This window comes from Aricia agestis, chromosome 19 (assembly GCF_905147365.1).
Source record: "Aricia agestis chromosome 19, ilAriAges1.1, whole genome shotgun sequence".
Lineage (NCBI taxonomy): Eukaryota > Metazoa > Arthropoda > Insecta > Lepidoptera > Lycaenidae > Aricia > Aricia agestis.
In genome coordinates, this window is record NC_056424.1 from 5,081,443 (window position 1) to 5,095,464 (window position 14,022).

Consider the following 14,022-nt stretch of genomic DNA (forward strand, 5'->3'; position numbering starts at 1 on the left):
CCAATCCATCACTGGATTGCTACTGGAATAATGCAAACGGGCACTGGAGTCAGGAATGTACTGAATCCAGTAACAATGCAGAGCTGGATTGGATTAATGTAAACCGGTCAGAGTCTAGGCGTTAGCGATGTATTATGTCAAATCTCATAAGTTTTAGATATTATGTCTTTGCTATTGCAACTTTCGAATATAATTTGACTAAGCACCCAGGTCAGGTAGTATCAGAGGTCTCTGATTAAACCTCTATCTTAATTACTGTCGACCTATTGCATCTTTATTGTGTTATCTATAATTGCTGGAAACTTTTTCTTTCTTCCATACAGCCATACATATTAAAGTAATTTTTGATCTTTTCACTATGTGTACTATATATTTTATTGAATGTAACGATTATTTCGCAGGATTAACTAAAATTTGCCTAATAGGGAATAATATTACGTAAGGGTCGGAGCAGAGGGCGCTTCTACTCGTAAATCATAGTTACAGTAAACAATCCGCCATGTTGAAAACTTTTTGTTTACTGTCTATGCTGGTGCTGCCTCTAGCGTGAAAACATTGCAGTAGTTCTATACATATTATAAATAACGCTTCCGTGGTCTAGTGGTATAGAGCGCGGCTCTTGACTCGGAGGTCGTGGGTTCGATTCCCGCGTTGGAAACATGTTATTTCCAAGTTTGGTTAGGACAATGCAGGCTGATCACCTGATTGTCTGACAAGTAAGATGATCCATGCGTCGGATGGGCATGTAAAAAGTCGGTCCTGCGCCTGATCTCTCGCCAGTCGTGTCGGTCGTCCGTCCCACTGGGTTATGAGAGTAAAGGAATAGAGAGTGCTCTTGTGTACTGCGCACACACTTGGTCACTATAAAAATGACTCCTGCGTAGCTGGCCTGGTTTCAATGAAACCGGCCACCGTCACCGAAATCGGTGTGGGAGCTATTATTATAAATAAATGATTTAACAAAGTCGCTTTCTTTTTCCTCATGTCCCTTTGTTCCCTAAATGGAACAAAGAACGTTGCGTAGTTTAAAAAAAAATGTTTATTTCAGACTGGAGTCCATAAGTTGTTAGTAAATACAATAATTATTTCATTACAAACTATGTTAGTACTCAGGAATTATATAATTAGTTAAAATATCTACGAGGCCTACCAGCAGCACTGGGCACGTAAACATGAATGTGCACCCAATGACGCATGATTGGACACTCAACTTTATCACTTATCATCCAATGGTGTTGGTGCTTGCGCGAACTCTGCTCATCAAAGAAGCTACTCGCTTTCTTATGACGGCTTGAAAGCCATCAGTGTGAGTTTGAGCAAACATATTTGATGCGCTCCAGAATCGCGGAAGCCCCAACATCACTCTTAGTGCATTATTATATTGGACTCGGAGAGCGTTGTAAGCCCGCTGCGTGTAGTCAACCCACAGATTGCACGTATACATAGATTGGCAAAAAGCTCTGAAGAGAGTTAATTTAACTTCTTTACTACATCGTGCAAATCTAAGGACAACATGTTACATCGGACTGCCATCGCACTCCGTTCCCTTTCCATGTCACAGTCGTCTTTCAAGTCCTCAGTCACCATATGGCCATTAGATACTTGAAAGACGACACTCTAGTAATAGCCCCTCCATTCAGAGTTACTGTTGGCAACGAGTCTAAGTTACAACCTTTAGTTTTAAATATAACCAGCTGGCTTTTCTTAACGTTGTAGACCAGGCCATGTGACAATGCGTATCTCTCGCACACACCAATCAATCTCCTTAGAGCTGAGATTGATGGACTCAGCAACATCATATCGTCTGCGTAACTAATGCTATTGGCAATATGGCCGTCAAGGGAGCATCCGACCTGTGTATGGTTCATCAATCAATTCATTCACATAGAAATTGAAGAGCATTGGCGAGGACAACCCACCCTGTCTCAGTCCACAGTCCAACGTATATTCGTCGGACAAGTGTCCAAGCCACCTGACCTGGTTTGTCTGATGCCCGTACCAGTATTTAAATAGTTTAACTGTGTCAGATGGAACACCACACTTGGACATTTTAGACCAGAGGACATTATAGCAAACCAGATTAGGTTTGACAGGTCCAGAAAAGCATCATACACACATGTTTTTCTGCTGGTATAATACTTGATGATATGCTTAAGAGACAAAATTGCACATTCTGTGGACAGCTTTGGCCTAAACCCAAAGTGTGCATCGTGTATGTCAAGATGTTGTTTAAGTTGTCTCTCAAGCAAACCATCCAGTACTTTAGCCGTAAAAGTGACTAGTGAGATAGGTCTGTAGTTGGCCTTATCAGAAATATCTCCAGTCTTGAAGACTAAAATATATTAAAGATTAAAATCTTTAAATGATTCTTTCAGTGTTAGATAGCCCATTTATCGAGGAAGGCTATAGGACATAGGCTATATTTTATCACGCTAAGACTAATAGGAAAATGTGGAAAAACGGGGGAAATTATTTGAAAGGGCTTATCTCGCGAACTACTGGAGCAATTTTTATGTTATTTGGCACAAATAAGAAGTAGACCACGTGAAGGATCATAGGCTATCGATTTTGATCATTTTGTTCAGTGGCTATATATTTTATACCCGTGCGACGCCGGGGCGGGTCGCTAGTATTATATAATAGTAACTGGATGACCGAGCTTTGCTCGGTATAGCAAACACTCATTGACTTCGTGTTACTTAATAACGCCATCTGCTGGTCGTTAAAACAATTAGTTGCTTACAAAATAGTATTATTATTCGCCAATAGATGTCAGGAAGAGTCATATTTTTCTGTTTATCGATTATCGATAAAACACGCATAAAAATACATTTTCTGAAAATGATTCCTATCTAGATCGATTTATCGCCCCCGAAACCCCCTATATACTAAATTTCATGAAAATCGTTGGAGCCGATTCCGAGATGCTAGAGCTATGCAAAAGCTTTACCGCGGCAGTCCCCGAGTGCCTCACGTGATTTTTTGTTGTTGTTTTGTTTTGTAGTTTCTGTTTGCCATTCAGGCAAGATTTTATCGGTTAAGAAATAACTTAGCAATTGTCAGAGCAAGTGTTAACGAGCTATAAGTGTTCACTCAATGTTCACTCAATGTTCAATTGACGCATTGCACTTTTATTGGCAGTTAACATGCATCACACGTGTAACCCGCATATCTTACAGCGTTTAAATGGGCGGGCAAATAACCTGTTTATATGAAACTAGCTGATGACTCCGTTGCGCCAAAGTTCGTTTATCGCGCGCACATTTATCCAGGATAAAAAGTAAATTTCTATGACCTTTCTCGGGACTCAAAGTATCTCCATTATTTACAGCAAAATCGGTCACGCCTACAAAAATAAACTGATTTTGTTGCAAAAGTAACGTAGATACTACTAACGGTATACTATGAGTACCGGGAATGGACATAGAGCAAGGGTGGCCAACCTTTTCGACACTTGGGCCAAAATTCGGAAGTAGAATTTTACCCCGGGCCGCACTACCGAATTTTATGTCATACTCGTAGTGCGCGCCAGATAAGTCTGCGCACAGTCAAAATCGGACACTAATTTTTCCTATTAAAACTTAGAGCTTAGAACAAACAAAAAGTACTATAATTAGCAAAGAAAACACCCCAGTCACGCGCTAGCAGAGTTATCTGACAAGTACTCTAACTAAGCAGCGCACAGAAAAAACATTATTTGGAGTTTTTTTTAATAAAACAAATTTCTTAACTCACGGAAAAATGTTGTGTCGCGATAAACAAATTTTGGCGCAAGTGTTTTTATATTTTTTTCACTTGACATTGATCTAGCAATTCGAGTATGACCTATTATCATGCAGATAAACTTAATTAAATAATAAACAGCGCCTAGTATTATTACCTAAGCTTCCAACTTATATAACAAAGATAAGGAAAGTTTACGAATTACGACGCAATATGAAAATGGCGATTATTGAAATTTTATCCTGTTTTGATTGTATAGCTTTAAATAATATTGAATATTGTGAATTTATTGTTACCTATTTGCAAATAATAAAAGTTATAAAAATCACTTCACGCTACCAAATTATAATTTAATATTATATTATTATTATGTGTTTCTGTTATGATTTATGGTGCTAAACAGCGAAGTGCAGAACTGCAGAAGTGTAGCCAAGTATTATAGATCAATTAATATCTTATGAAAATCGTTAAAACACTATTTTAACACTATATTTAATAAGTACGCAAATTTTGTTTATTCTTAAAGATGATTTAGAGAAAAAGCACTCGTTTATCGTCGATAAGTAAAAAGTGCCCTTTACAACCTTTTTAAGGTAAGGCCGTGTCCTACAGAGAGTCGCCGTGGCCATCTACGGACGGATACAGAGTGAACTTACTTCCTATAAACTGTTCAACATGTTTTTAATATTAGTGTATATTATGTATTATCCTCAATTATATTTCATTTATTTTTACATAAAAAACTATGAACTACCTTTTTTAAACCAAGTTCTGCAAGAGAAGCATGATTATTTCTCCAGAGCTTATAGTTATGGCCTAGTTTGGAGAATGATTTTATTTTCTAACTTCCAAAAAGTAGTTCAAGTCCAAGTTTCGTAGGCCTAATCAAGAAAAAAAAATTACTTATTGCTTCCTAATTACAACTATCCTTAAGTATAATTGCAGTCGAGTCTCTCGTAAGGACTCTCGACCCCCTCCCTCCCTCCTCACCTCACGTAATTTGTCGACGCCCCCTAACTGTTTTGATACCGTTATTTTTTAAATAATCGGATCCAACCGACTCTACGCATATTTCTCAACGGATGTCCTTTTCCTTAAAACAATATTATAATTAAGCTTACCTTGATGGCTCTAGCTCTGTCTTCCAGCAGCAGCATTGTCGGGAGGAACTGGTGTTCACAGTGGAACATGTGTCCATTTGTCTTGGTCCCGTAGGTGGTCCCATTGGTACCGTTGGTGCCGTTGGTGCCGTTGGTACCGTTGGTACCGTTGGTACCGTGGAACAGCTTGTGCCCATTGTGCCTCTCCACCGGTAGACCGTTCTCCACTGCGGTTGACATTGTTGTGTCTGTAAAGAGAGAAAATATTTATTTTATTTTGTCTTGAACTACGAAGTATATACTTATCTATGGTCGAACTCAGAGACATTCATAGTGAAAAATAAACATTTAAGGAGACATTGGTATAATTAATTTCAAATATTATTTCTTAATAAAGTTTTTGACAAAAATTTGGTATTGGCATTGTATTTTACAAGCGTCATCAAATAGTATGCAATTACATAAAAATATTATGACCACTTTGCTGTAAACACAAAAGCCGACATAGTTATATCTAGGTCTTGCAGCATATTTTATGACAATATATCAGCATAAATACTTGTAATGATTTCTATGTTTGTATGACTTAATATAATATTGTATTCCAGTTGTCAGTAATAACAAAACATGTTGAGTATGAGTTAGTAAAGTTAAAAAGCTGTTATAGAGCTCTACCTTTTCTATATATTTTTCAACTAACGAGATTTAATGGTGTTTATATGAAATAATAAATACTGTACTTTTTCCAAGTAACGTTGTAAACTGTACAAAATCTTTATAATATGCATTGTAACATTTTTAATCATCTTTTTCTTCAGGACAATAATAATAGAGTGCCTTGCCAGACGTCCCGATTTTGGCGGGACGTCCCGATTTTTTCATCAAAATTAAATATCCCGCGCGGGACAGGCTCAGTCCCGCTTTTCGGGGAAAGCCCGAACGTACGCTAAGACGTAACATACGTAAAGAAAGCAGTGCGTAATGAAGATAATAGTGTGGGCGGTAGAGGGGTGGATTTTCTTTGGCTACTTTAGCTATCTATTGTCACGTAAACGTATTATTTTAACGCAAAAAAAGATGAAAACTTCAAAAAACTTTTGATTTTAAGTATGTATACCTTTTTTACTTTGCTTTTCACTGAAGAATCCCGCTTTTTCACTCAAAAAGTAACAAAGTCCCGACTTGGCACAAAAAAAATCTGGTAACGCTGATACTAATATTATTATGAATGCGAAGGTTTATCTATTACCTCTTCAAACTTAAACTACTCTATTTATATTGATGAAATTTTGCATACGTTGAGTCCCGAGAAAAGCTATAGGATAGTTTTTATTTCGGAAAAATGTACTTTTCCCGTGCGATAATCGAATTTCGAACGGAAACAAAAACGGAGTCAGACGGAGTTGCGCGCGTCATCTTGTTAATGCATAAAATGTCATGTCATCAATGGCACTTTTAGCCCGGCCGCACATTGTCCGAAATTTGCAGAAACAGTTGAACGTCCGCGCTGTCTCTTTACATTTTGTACTGAGCCGAGTGAGCTCGAACTCGCCGGAAGGATATTTCGGATAGTGTGCGGGGTCGCGGTCCGGCGAAATTCAACTGTTTCTGATCAGAATTCGGACAATGTGCGGCGGGGCTTAAGGGTCAATAATCCAAACCAATTTTGTACTGTTATTGACAGATTTAAATTGCGTGAGACGTCTTGCAAATATGTCAAATCCATACAAAATTAGAAATGCATCTACGCGTCGCGTTGCGGTCTGCATTGACCCTAAAATGGCATGCCATGCATGACTCTAAAGTGGCACGTTTATGTAAACGAGAATGCAATAAAATGCACACAAAATGTGAAGGGCACGGCGCGGCGCGGCGCGGGCGGCGGCCGTGACGTAGCGACGCGCCCACCCGCCCTCCGGCACACGCGGAAAATAGGATCGAGCCCGCTCAGATATATAGAATAATGCGCTATAATATATCTATACAGGGTGTAACAAAACAAAGTGTTAAGTGATAGTACTTTAGGGTGTATATGGGTACCTATATAGAGTTCACTGAGAAAGTGGCAGCGGTGAAAGATAAACTTTTTTTTAACTTTTGTATTGGAAAATTCCTGATGGTCGGGCGCCTGCCCAAAAAAATTGCTCTTTCAGCGCTGCTGCTTTCACAGTCAACTCTAAATCAGGGAAACATACATACCCTAAAGTATTATCATTTATCAGGTATATTTTGCAAAAACCTGTTTCTCCTACTAATAGAAATATTCACGCTGCGTATTCAAGGTCCGGTATCTTTGTATAATATCATAATATTGTAACTAACGTCTGCAACGTGCCAGACAGAGTCTGCCTGACCTTGCAAAGTTATTCTCTGGGTAAATATTCTATTATATATGGGAGTATGTCACATAATGTAGCTGTCGACTTATCAGCTAAGTAAAGGAGTTTTAAAATCTTACTGACTGCGAGTCTAAATTCAGTTTAAAGACACTTCTCATAAGGCCATGATGGATAATTCTTTATAGCATGCACAATCGCTGTTAATCGTGTATATAATATAATAAGTATATACGTGGGAGAGCCATGCTTCGGCACGAATGGGCCGGCTCGACCGGAGAAATACCACGTTCTCACAGAAAGCCGGCGTGAAACAGCGCTTGCGCTGTGTTTCGCCGAGTGAGTGAGTTTACCGGAGGCCCAATCCCCTACCCTATTCCTTTCCCTACCCTCCCCTATTCCCTTCCCTTCCCTTCCCTACCCTCCTCTATTACCCTATTCCATCTTAAAAGGCCGGCAACGCACTTGCAGCTCTTCTGATGCTGCGAGTGTCCATGGGCGACGGAAGTTGCTTTCCATCAGGTGACCCGTTTGCTCGTTTGCCCCCTTATTTCATAAAAAAAAAATCAGTGCAATCACCAATCACAGGCGAATATTGTCATGTTTAATTTGATAAATAAACGTGGCGAGGCCGCAGACAAAAAATACGCAGTAGGTACCACGTCATGAAATTCTATAATCTGGAGAGAGGAAGCTCGCCACTCGGTAATAAACATTTGGGGCGCGATCTGTTTGTCTGTTAAAAAATATGATTTGATCGTCTCCAAAGTTTCAAGTCCTTGCTATAAAATCGTCCAGCACTAATGATAGTCATTGACTAATTGTCTCCATTATCGTATCGGCCGTCGGAGGCGTTTAGATGTAATTTGTTTTTGTTACTTGACCACCCGACCGCAGACAAAGACGCAAAAACGCTTTATTGTAAAACTGAAGTGGCGCACGCGACTTTGCTTGCAATAAAGATTGTCGTTTGTATGTATATTTGCCAAGCGCCACGACATGTTAAATCCCATACATTTTTGACATCGTGTCTAAACACACCATGCCGAAGATACGCGGCCGAAGTTCCGTGGCCGATATTACGTTCCGACGCATTCGGCTGATATGACACACGATGAGCCGAAATTACGCGGCGGAAATTCATTTGCGTAATTTTGTCCGAGTATTCAGTGTCTCAATAGCGCTGAAAAAAAAACACGCTGAATCGCTGCCGAACTTACGCACGACCGAAGATCGGCTGTACGCTATAACGCGACGTAATTTCGGCATGGTGTGTTTAGACTTTAGACACTACTTCGCTATCGAAACTGCCGAATGCATTTATAAGTAGATTAATTCGACTAAGCACTGTGGTATAACAGTATACGGGGTAGGACATCGACTGCTTTTCTTTGTGCACTCAATGACGAAAACAAAACGTTTCAAAGAAGAAAAATTAGAAAAGAGTGTTTCCTACAATGTTCTTTATCGTCACTTTTTCTTTCCGTATCCTTTTCGTCATCTTATAAAATGTGTACTGATACTTTTAGGCTCTACGTTTCAGAAATACATATGTTTACCACCAAATATGTACAGAAAATATATAGATGTTCTGCGTCTCTGTTTATTTACATTTAATACATAATCCATGTTGCGGTAAATGGTAAATAATGATCGTTATTTAGTGATGTGAGTCGGCGCCTCGCTCCCGTACATAATAATCACGCTGTCACGTTTTACACCATTTATAAAACACACAGATATTTTCTTGTATCGCTTCCAAGTTACATTTGAATTTCGAGCTATGAGAATCGGATCCCAGAAGAACGTATAATATAACGATCGAAGCCGATATTAGGACAATTGCCAATTATTAATTCTTTTAAAATAAGCGCTAAGTAATGGCGGTTTAACCAGCTCTATCCAGTGCGTCGTAGATTCCCACGACACGACGACGTCGCATCGTGAAACGACGTCGTGTCGTGTTTTTGTGTCCCGGCCCTAAATGTTTTGACACTTTTGAGTAAAACATAACTCTTTTAATTTTATACTATGACTAAATATTATTGTAAGTGAGAGTTACTTTACATATCACTTATATCGTTTATGAAAATAAGGGGATTAACTAGGATTTAAAAGTGCACTTAGCAACATGCGAGAGCATGTATCTAAGCATTAGAAGTATCACTATCCTAATGTTTTTTTTTTTTTACTTGTCTTTTGAACAGTATAGTAGTATTTTAATATCTAAAACTTACTTAGTTAACGCCTTACTTCAAAAACTTGATAACTATAAACAGTATTTATATAAAGCACTTAAGTACGTCTGTTTGTCACCACAACTGGAGCAGTATTACACGGGCTGGTGCTGTCTACGACCATGAAGACTGTCAAGTTGCGCACTCCGATAGTGGGGTCGCACTATCAGTGGGGTCAACTATCAGATGGGGTCAGACTATCAGCTGATGGGGTCACAGTGACAGTCGAAACTTCCATGGTTTGTTTGCCCAATCATTAAGATTTCGTAGACATTAGTGTCTTTGATAAGGTCTGTAAATATCTGGGGGCACGAAAGTGAGCCAAGCGAGCCCCGCCAAGATGAGCCAAGCGAAGCGCGTAAGGGCACTACCTACATTTTCTCGAAATAGTTTTTTCTTTATCATCTTGGCCATACGGCTAGGATGGCAGAAGTTCACATTTTTGGCTGTTTAGTACTACAGACAAATTGGGACAGCTTCACCTGATTTTCTTAACTAAGATTATCTGCTTTAAACTTACTTATTAAACCCTCCTATCATAACACACAAAAAATTGTACAGCTTATTTATTTTAAAACTTTTTGTTCGGGAAGGTGAAGTTGGGGGCAAAAGCTACTTAATATTTTCAACTACTAGAAATTGTTATTATCAAATGTATCCAAATGTAGTGTAGTACAATAATATCTCCACGAATAGTGAACTACGTCACAGCGAGCGTTTTACTACATATTGCCCATTGAATTCTGGATTATTCTATCAATATATACTACATTATGTATTTTATTATGTCTTGAAAAGGTAAAGTATAATTGCTTCACACAAAGAAGCAAAAAACTGTTTACAATTGCTACAAAAAGCATAAAAATATATTGTTACTATTTTGTAAAGGATTGAGCGTTGTGAACTTAACTTATTTTTTTATTAAACTTTAAATTTCTTCCTTAAAATAAGGAAATTATTATATGCTAATATTAATTATTATAAAGCTGAAGAGTTTGTTTGTTTGAACGCGCTAATCTCAGGAACTACTGGTCCGATTTGAAAAATTATTTCAGTGTTAGATAGCCCATTTATCGAGGAAGGCTATAGGCTATATATAAATTATTAAGGTAAGATCAATTGGAGCGAAGACCCAGAGGAAAATGTGGAAAAATGGGGAAAATTATATGAAATTGCTTATTGTCTTAAGAACTACTGGAGCAATTTTTATGTTTTTGGCACACATAAAGAATAGACCACGTGAAGGGACATAGGCTATTTTTTGCGGAAAAATGTACGGTTTCCGTAAAATTCCAAAATTACGCGGGCGAAGCCGCGCGGAACATCTAGTAAATTATATTATCTATCTATTAAAGTGTACATGGCAGTCGTTTTCATCATAAACTCTACATAGGTATTAGGTAGAGCACTCTTTTATGCATAACTAGATGACGATCGCTACTCCGTTGTGCCATAATTCGTTTATCGCGCGGGAACCGTACATTTTCTGGGATAAAAAGTATCCTATGTCCTTTCTCGGGATTCAAACCAAATTTCAGCAAAATTAATTTAGCGGGTTGGGTTGAGGTCACAGACAGACAGCAGACACATTTTTGCCTTTATAATAAGCTGCTGCCCGCGACTCCATCATTCATTCATCATCATCATTATAATCGATTCAGTAGTTTTGGCGCGGTTGAAAGCGAGACAGACAGACAGACAGACTTTCGCATTTATAATATTAGTATATATTAGTATAGAAGTATGGATTCTTTTCGATTTCGCCAGTCGTGTCGGTCTTCCGTTCCATTGGGTTATGAGAGTAAAAGAATAGAGAGTGCTCTTGTTTACTGCGCACACACTTGGGCACTATAAAATTACTCCTGCGTATCTGGCTTGGTTTCAATGAAACCGGCGGTGTGGGGAGATATTCTTTTCGATTATCTCTTGTACAAGAACTGAAAAAACTCCAGCAAAATATATAATGCAGCACCGAGATCGGCCGCTCGTGGTATAAATAAATGTTATTTCTGTCGAGCTTTTAGAGGCCGGAAAAATATTATCTGCGCTTGCGTCACGACGACTATCTGCAGTCCCCTACGACGTTGTTAGATATTGGACCCTTACAGTGGTCAAGTGACAATCCATACTAACAATATCATAAATGGGAAAGTCTATCTATCTGTCTGTTACCTCTTCACGCCCAAACCACTGAACCGATTTTGCTAGAATTTTGCATGGGGATACTTTAGTCCTGGGACTTGACATAGGGTACTTTTCATCCCGGAAAATGTACGGTTCACTCGCAATAAACGAATTTTGGCGCAACGGAGTTGCGAATGTATAATAGAATCCCAGTATTATAATAGAAGTATAACTAATTTATTATCCTATAAACTAGTCCAGACTGTGACTATAGTTTGTAGGAAAAAAGAACCTTCTAAATAGCGTTATTGAAAACTAGACGCCCGCAACTTCGTTGCGCCATAAGTCGTTTATCGCGCGGGAACCGTACATTTTTCCGGCATAAAAATTATCCTATCCTTTCCCGGGACTCAAAATATATCCATACCTAATTTTACAAAATCGGTTTGCAACCATTCATTGACGAAAATGCCTATTAGCATTGCGTAATATCTTCTACCTGCTCTATCATTCGCTAACATAGAGTATAAAATATTATGGTTAAGTTTAATATACATATAGTTAAGTTTATTATACAATAGAGCAATACCGTATTGTGTATTGTGTATATGTCGTAGGATTATTTGATAAATCGAATTTTCGCGAAAATTCTAGGGATCTTTCGAAAACACGGATAATTAGTTAATGGTGATAACATTTTTCAATCATCCTAAAAAAATTAGGTTTTTTGGGAAAACGCGAGTTGCCTTAGTAACATTGCACATTCTTAACGCTGATTGGCTTGATTTTTGCTTACTGGCCAACTCTTATTCTGATTGGTTACTATCTTTTCCTATGTATCTTTGAGATAATACACCATAGAATTATAAAGGACATAACCTCAGAATTAGTTTCTGGTTCTATTAAACTTTCAGCACTAATTTCACATGTATCAGTCATTTTGTATTTACAGACACACTTTTACTTAGATAACTTTTCGCACTAATTTTCAAGTTCAACTGCAATTTTAAACACATTAAATATCAAAAACTGCTAGCTCGCTTACGAAAACAACCACAAACAAAACAACGCGTGACAATGAATTGACATTTAAAACGTCAAGTCTTCAACCAATCAGAGAAGATTTTGTTGTGAGGCGCTTAAACCGACCAATCAGTGTTTTTTTCGATAATAACTAACGATTCGTTTCGCAATCGTACTAAGGCGACTCGCATTTTCGCGAAAACACTACTTTTTGTCAGTAAGATTAAAAAATGTAATCAACATTATCTAATTATCCGTGTTTTCGCGAAAACCCTAGAATTTTTGCGAAAATTCGATTTATCAAATCATCCTACGACATATATAATATAATAGTGCACGGCATGCGCGCGGCCTGCTGGAGCTTGGCCTGCGCACACTGTGCGCTTTGAATAAACTTTTAAGATATATTTAATTCACACTCCACTTTTCTAAATTCTTAATTTATCCAATATTGTATTGCATATCTTGGTCGCCGAAAACGTCGAAATCCCGTCACTAACCTATCGCTCTTGTCTCTTTCAGTCACACATTGTTTACCAATAACAAACATCATACAAACTATTCGACTTCCCCGTTCTTATGTTTACATTTACGTTCTATTTATAATATTCCTGTAAGGTTATGACAATTTCTTTATTTACATCTCGGCTGACCTACTAACACACACACACAGACAGACAGCCGACGCGACCTCCGGGAGACGTGTCGTTATATTTATCCTTCATACATTATTTACGAGCTGGGAAATTGATAAACAATAAATTATGAGTTATGACACATAATAGGTCAGCTCGCAATGCGTTTTGCTTTTACCCATTTTCAAAATAAGGAAGTTACACATTTGATAACTAGATTTAATTTTGAAGTTTATAGCGACGTGTTGGTCAATTGTTTTGGGATGGATAAAAAATGTTAAATTAGCGTCAGGAGTCAGGACTCAGGACTCAGGCTTTATAGCAAAGGTCACATTTTCTATATCGCTTTATTATATAATAGCCGATTAAAATGTATGGAATCGACATAGGTATTAAATAAGCGTTCGATAAAATAATGTTTTGTTTTTACGCCTGCGGACCCTTTCGGAGTGCAACCAATTATTGTATTTTTAATGTTTTAGTCCCATATTAAAAAAAGAATTGTTGGTACTTCCAAAGAAACTCCGAGTTATTGCCTTCTATATAAATGTACGCCAAAACATTGGAAAAAGTTTATTTTCTATGTAAACTAATTTTGACGGAATTGGAAATAGTACCTATAAATAAATATTGGTCTTCATAATTGATTACATCGAAAACAAAATTATTGTAAGTATGTCTATTTATGCTGCTGTAGCGCCTTTTTTTTTTACAAAGTGAGGTCCAAAGGATTTGCTTAAATGACAAAGCAAATGTATTTCTCTGTCATAAAACTACCTCGCTTTATCCACCTGACTAATATTGCTTATACATTGGATGAGTATTTTATTCATTAATCTTCAAA

General features: G+C 37.8%; 1 protein-coding gene across 3 annotated transcripts in view; it reads right to left on the reverse strand.

Annotated features, from left to right (window-relative positions):
- Positions 1 to 14,022, reverse strand: part of LOC121736331 (hexokinase HKDC1-like) — a 40,648-nt gene that overhangs the window by 16,599 nt on the left and 10,027 nt on the right. The window contains exons 1-2 of one of the 3 annotated variants that reach the window (XM_042127446.1): positions 9,397 to 9,497; positions 4,845 to 5,071 (exon numbers count right to left, since the gene is read on the reverse strand). In XM_042127446.1, the coding sequence (XP_041983380.1) occupies positions 4,845 to 5,063 (219 nt within the window). In that variant the 5' untranslated portion in view covers positions 5,064 to 5,071; positions 9,397 to 9,497. Of the gene's footprint in view, positions 1 to 4,844; positions 5,076 to 9,396; positions 9,498 to 14,022 lie in introns of those variants that run through there. The other 2 variants (XM_042127445.1, XM_042127447.1) reach the window with 2 other exon arrangements.